The 5,142-nt window shown below is 32.7% G+C and overlaps 1 protein-coding gene across 1 annotated transcript; it reads left to right on the plus strand.

The window, feature by feature from the left end:
• The first annotated feature begins 271 nt into the window (after positions 1-271).
• Positions 272-3,984, plus strand: BIO2 (Radical SAM superfamily protein). Its single transcript, XM_020359723.3, has 6 exons — positions 272-700; positions 958-1,137; positions 1,452-1,558; positions 1,787-1,992; positions 2,742-2,881; positions 3,428-3,984. The coding sequence occupies exons 1-6, from the start codon at positions 506-508 to the stop codon at positions 3,725-3,727; spliced, it is 1,128 nt and encodes a 375-aa protein (XP_020215312.2). The 5' UTR covers positions 272-505; the 3' UTR covers positions 3,728-3,984.
• Positions 3,985-5,142: the final 1,158 nt, after the last annotated feature.

Consider the following 5,142-nt stretch of genomic DNA (forward strand, 5'->3'; position numbering starts at 1 on the left):
TTTAAGAATTATTTTAACATAAGGACTATGTTACAATTATAAATAAGTTACAAAATCTGTTATTATAAATCATTTTACTATCTCATTGATGAGACATTGCTTCAACTGCGCTCTAAGTTTTGATGATCTAAGGCATTGTGAAAAGAGTATAATTTTTAATGAACAAATATTAAATGAAAAACTAAACGTATCTAACATTTAGGATTTTTTGTACCAAATAACTAAATAAAAGAAGTAATAAGAGAATATAAAATGATCCTTAAAAAAAAAAAGTAGTTGAAATGATAACTTGATGGATTGCAATTTGCGTGAAGTAGGTGGGAGTGGCAGCTATCTCTCCGACTGAGGGGAGTGTGAGTCATCACTTTTTTGAGATTTTGGCCGCCAAATAAAACACCAAACACCAAACGAAAACAAATTCCGTTGTCTCTGTCGTATTTTAATTCGCAGATCTCGCTCACCTTCCATTCCTCCTTCTCTGCTTCTGTGATTCGGAAGCAAAATCATGTTTTTGGCGAGACCCATTTTCCGAGGACCCATTTCCCTTTGGGCGTTGCACTCTTCTTCTTCCTACGCATATTCCTCAGCAGCCGCTATTCAAGCTGAGAGAACCATCAAAGAAGGCCCCAGAAACGATTGGACCCGAGACCAAGTTAAATCAATCTACGACTCTCCCATTCTCGATCTTCTCTTCCATGGGGTAATAATTCCACTTAATTTCTGCTTTAATGGCTTCCTGCATTTTTTTACATAAGGAAAGTCCATTACTTTTGTGGGAAATAATGCGCGCATATATATACAAGTTGTGAGTGAGTTAGTCCAAACCTAAATTCTAAGATGGTATGATAGTCTTGCACAGTAGTAGTTGTTGGGCCTATTGGGTCACCACATGTTCATATTGTTGTAATTTTACTGAGAGATTTTGTTTCTATTTTGGGGGGTGATTTGTTTTTTCAGGCTCAAGTTCATAGACATGCTCATAACTTTAGGGAAGTGCAGCAGTGTACTCTTCTGTCTATCAAAACAGGAGGGTGCAGTGAAGATTGTTCCTATTGTCCTCAATCCTCTAAGTATGACACGGGAATCAAAGGCCAGCGCCTTATGAACAAGGAAGCTGTTCTCGGGGCTGCAAAGAAGGTACACTTTTATCAGATAATCAATTTATGTGTAGTGTTCTTCTCTAGCTTGTGGCCTCGTGATGTCATTACTGATCTCTGGAAAACTCTTTGGATCTGCCTCCCATGGAATGGTGTCATTTGAGTTATGCATTCTTTTCCAACATTTCTTTACTTAAGCATCATATATCTTCATATTTAAATTAAGAAATGTACTGTAGTTTAGATGTCGGGAATTTTGTTTTAGGTAAAAAAAGAAAGAAAAAAAAAAGATCATGCAGCTTGTTGCTCATGCGGTGCTATGCTTTTTCTTGAATGGAAATCCTTTTCCTTTAGGCAAAAGAAGCTGGGAGCACTCGCTTTTGTATGGGTGCTGCGTGGAGGGATACTCTAGGAAGAAAGAGCAACTTCAACCAGATCCTTGAATATGTGAAAGACATAAGGTAATGCATCATCATTTTATTTTTGTCATATTTATCAAGTACTAGACTAAGCTGTTGTGTCTAGGAAGATAAGTCTTCTTATTTTCATTTGTTTGTTATATATACATAATAAAAGGTTGGTGGTGGCTGAAAAATATGCTGAAGTTTTTATTTATTACCTTTCAAATGAAAATATACTTTAATACTTCTGTAAAAATGATAACACTTGGGCTCTCTGCCTTATTGTAGGGATATGGGGATGGAGGTTTGTTGCACCCTTGGCATGCTGGAGAAACAGCAGGCTGTTGAACTCAAGAAGGCAGGTCTCACTGCCTATAATCACAATCTTGACACTTCTAGGGAATATTATCCAAACATCATCACAACAAGGAGTTATGATGAGCGCCTGAAAACCCTTGAGTTTGTTCGTGATGCAGGCATCAATGTTTGTTCTGGTAATTATATTAACTTAAAATACAATGAAACTTGTTAGTAATTTGCTATGACTAGTCAAGTTCATCAAGATGAATACAGTATAGCTTTCGTAAAATATTTTCTAGATTAGTAGTAGCTTGTCTATTTTATTCATGAGCAATTATTACTTTTTATTCTATAATCATATGTAGATCTTATTCGTTATGAACTCTTCTTTCACTGATTTTCTTTGCTCTGGACCATAAAGTTATATTGGTTTAATACTTGCTGAACTCGATAACTTAGTCTTGATAAATTGTTTAAATTTTGTTTACATGTAAGTGAGAATCAAGTCTCAAATTGGCTGCTTTTGGGAATAAAAACAATTCTAAATGTTAACTTGGAATTTGTAAAATTTGAAAAAAGTATGCTTTTGGGTTTATACAGATTTTATGACATAATTTCTATAACTTCCCTTAAAGCTATGTTTAAGTAAGCATCTTATGGATGACCAATATTTATTTGAAGACTCAGCCATGACATCACCTGCTATCAAATCTAAATTTGCTTTGTATCTATCTATTTAACACTAACCTGAATTACTATCGGTTATCATTTTCAGTTCAACCTGAAAAATGACTTTTCTTGGTCTCACTCCATTCACCAGTTTTTATAATTGAGTCATTCCATTTAGTGATGAATATATGATCTCAATGCAAGAAAATATCTCATGACAATGAGGAGGGTTATTTTTCTTACAATTTTCTGACTAACTGAGAATTATTTACAGGAGGAATTATAGGGCTTGGAGAAGCAGAGGAGGACCGTGTAGGTTTGTTACATACATTGTCAACACTTCCCACCCATCCAGAGAGTGTTCCTATTAATGCACTTGTTGCTGTAAAGGGAACCCCTCTTGAGGATCAGAAGGTGAATTCATTTAACAACTTGAATTGTTGAACTAAACTATTAGCGAAGAAATGTCCGTCATCTTAATGGAGCTTAGTTTTTTTTATCAAGTCTGATAGTTTGAGTCAGGAGGGCACAAATGTGTGATTTTATAGCGCTTGAATTGTGAAAGTAGCCTTCTCTGGAGACACCTTTTATGTAGTGTCTTTCAGGAATTGATGAGAGGATGATAAATCATGTTATACTTGGAATCTTGGATGACTGGTGCTGTTCAAAGATTTATATGACGAAAGCTAGGTTTTATGCCTTTTTTTATGTGGGCCCAGTCAGATATTATTTATTATGATTTTCATTTTCTGTCTTTTTCCCTGACCTTTGAGCATTTTAATGACTATATTTGTATCTTCTGTAGGATCTATAGGATGTATTGCCATTAATATTATTAACTAACTGACATCATTTGGATTGATTTTTGTGTCTTGAATATAAGTTTACCCAAATTAGTGTCATGTTGTTTTGAATTATCTATGTGGGTGAAAGGAATTGATTTATGTGCAATATTTTCAGCCTGTTGAAATATGGGAGATGATTCGCATGATAGCCACAGCACGTATCATAATGCCAAAAGCAATGGTCAGGTTATCAGCTGGCAGAGTTCGGTTCTCCGTACCCGAGCAGGCACTGTGCTTTCTTGCTGGGGCAAATTCTATATTCACTGGTGAAAAGCTTCTCACTACTCCTAACAACGATTTTGATGCTGATCAAAACATGTTTAAAATTCTTGGACTTCTCCCAAAAGCTCCAAGCTTACAAGAAGGTGAAACTAGTGAAACAGAAGATTACAAAGAAGCTGCTTCTTCTAGTTGAGTTGGTCAACGGTTTCAAAAAAATATCCGTCATCCTTCAACTTCTGTAATTGCAAGTTAGCATGCATTTATGTTAGGTTTTATTGAATTCTCTATTCTCAGCTTTGAAGTCATAAACTCCAAAAATTAGCATAAATATTGGAAATATTTATTTTGGAATAACTAGGTTTTTTTCAAGCTTAACTTCAACTAGTGTGAAAAAGCTGTTCTCATAATTGTGTCATTATTCTAAAATGTGCTCTATTATTTTATATTTTATGATTATCGCCTTTTTCTGGTGGTTGTTGGAGATTTAACTAAATGCTCTCTTAAAAGCAAATTACCATTTTCAAAATTTTCGCGAAAAACATTTGTTTCAGTTTACAAATGCCAGACATTTGTACTAGTGTAAATCCGCCGATTGCTGTCAAATATTGTCTTTATACGTCGGCCAAAAATTAAAGTTTCTGTCAGTTGTTAACCCACACAAATGTTTCAGTCTGAAAACAACCCTAATTTGGTGAAGTTTTAAACAATGTTCAGTAGTTTGTTTTTAAAAGAAGAATTATTACAGTAACTAACTTTCAAAATCATGTTTAGTAATTTAAAAGTTGAAGTAGAAATAAATGGTTTTTTTTTTTATATAGAAGTTTTAAGGGACAACATAATTTCATTATATATAAACACCTAAAACAGTTGAGGAAAAATATATCTTCTTTGTCTATAATCACTCAAGTCGAGATATTATTATCTCTACATTTGTTTAAAGATATTTAATAATTACTAATATTTATTAAATTAATTGTTATTATACCTAATTTTCAAATCTTAAAATTTTGGGTTCAAGTTTTAGATTTTAAGAATAATAATTTGTTTATTATTTAAAAAATTTAAAATAAATTTGTCCAAAAATTATGTACATAAAAAAAATAAAAGAATTGTTTATATATAAATATGAAATCATGATAGCATAATTAGTGAACATAAGTAGTTTCCGCATTTAAAAGGCAGTACCTGTCTTCACTTTGCTTACGATTATATCAAAATATACCAAAATATACGCATAACAAAATATATTCTTTAGTATAAAGAAACATATTGTGATACTACGGATATAATATATGGATTTAAATGATTTCCTATAATTAGTAATTAATAAATTATAACCATTCTGTTGATGTTAACATGTTTCTTACGTGGATGACTTAATATTTATCTAAGGTATAAGGCTATATTAAAATTATAATAGATAATATATCAAATTAATTACCATTTTGCAAAAAAGTGAAAACTAAAGGTTTTGGTTCTCATTACTAAAACCAAAGAAAACTTTTTGACAAGGTAAAAGCACTGTAAAATCTTTTAGACGATGATAAACCACCGGAATGAATTAAGGACTAAAACCTCCAATTTTATAGAACCTGTGACTTAAAACTA

This window comes from Cajanus cajan, chromosome 8, assembly GCF_000230855.2.
Source record: "Cajanus cajan strain Asha chromosome 8, NIPB_CcT2T_4, whole genome shotgun sequence".
Classification (NCBI taxonomy): domain Eukaryota; kingdom Viridiplantae; phylum Streptophyta; class Magnoliopsida; order Fabales; family Fabaceae; genus Cajanus; species Cajanus cajan.

Bases quoted from the DNA above. Each gene is read 5' to 3' on its own strand.
- BIO2 (XM_020359723.3), top strand. From the start codon at position 506: ATGTTTTTGGCGAGACCCATTTTCCGAGGACCCATTTCCCTTTGGGCG. The intron at 1,559-1,786 runs GTAATGCATCAT...GCCTTATTGTAG, and splicing joins GAATATGTGAAAGACATAAG to GGATATGGGGATGGAGGTTT. The intron at 1,993-2,741 runs GTAATTATATTA...AATTATTTACAG, and splicing joins AGGCATCAATGTTTGTTCTG to GAGGAATTATAGGGCTTGGA.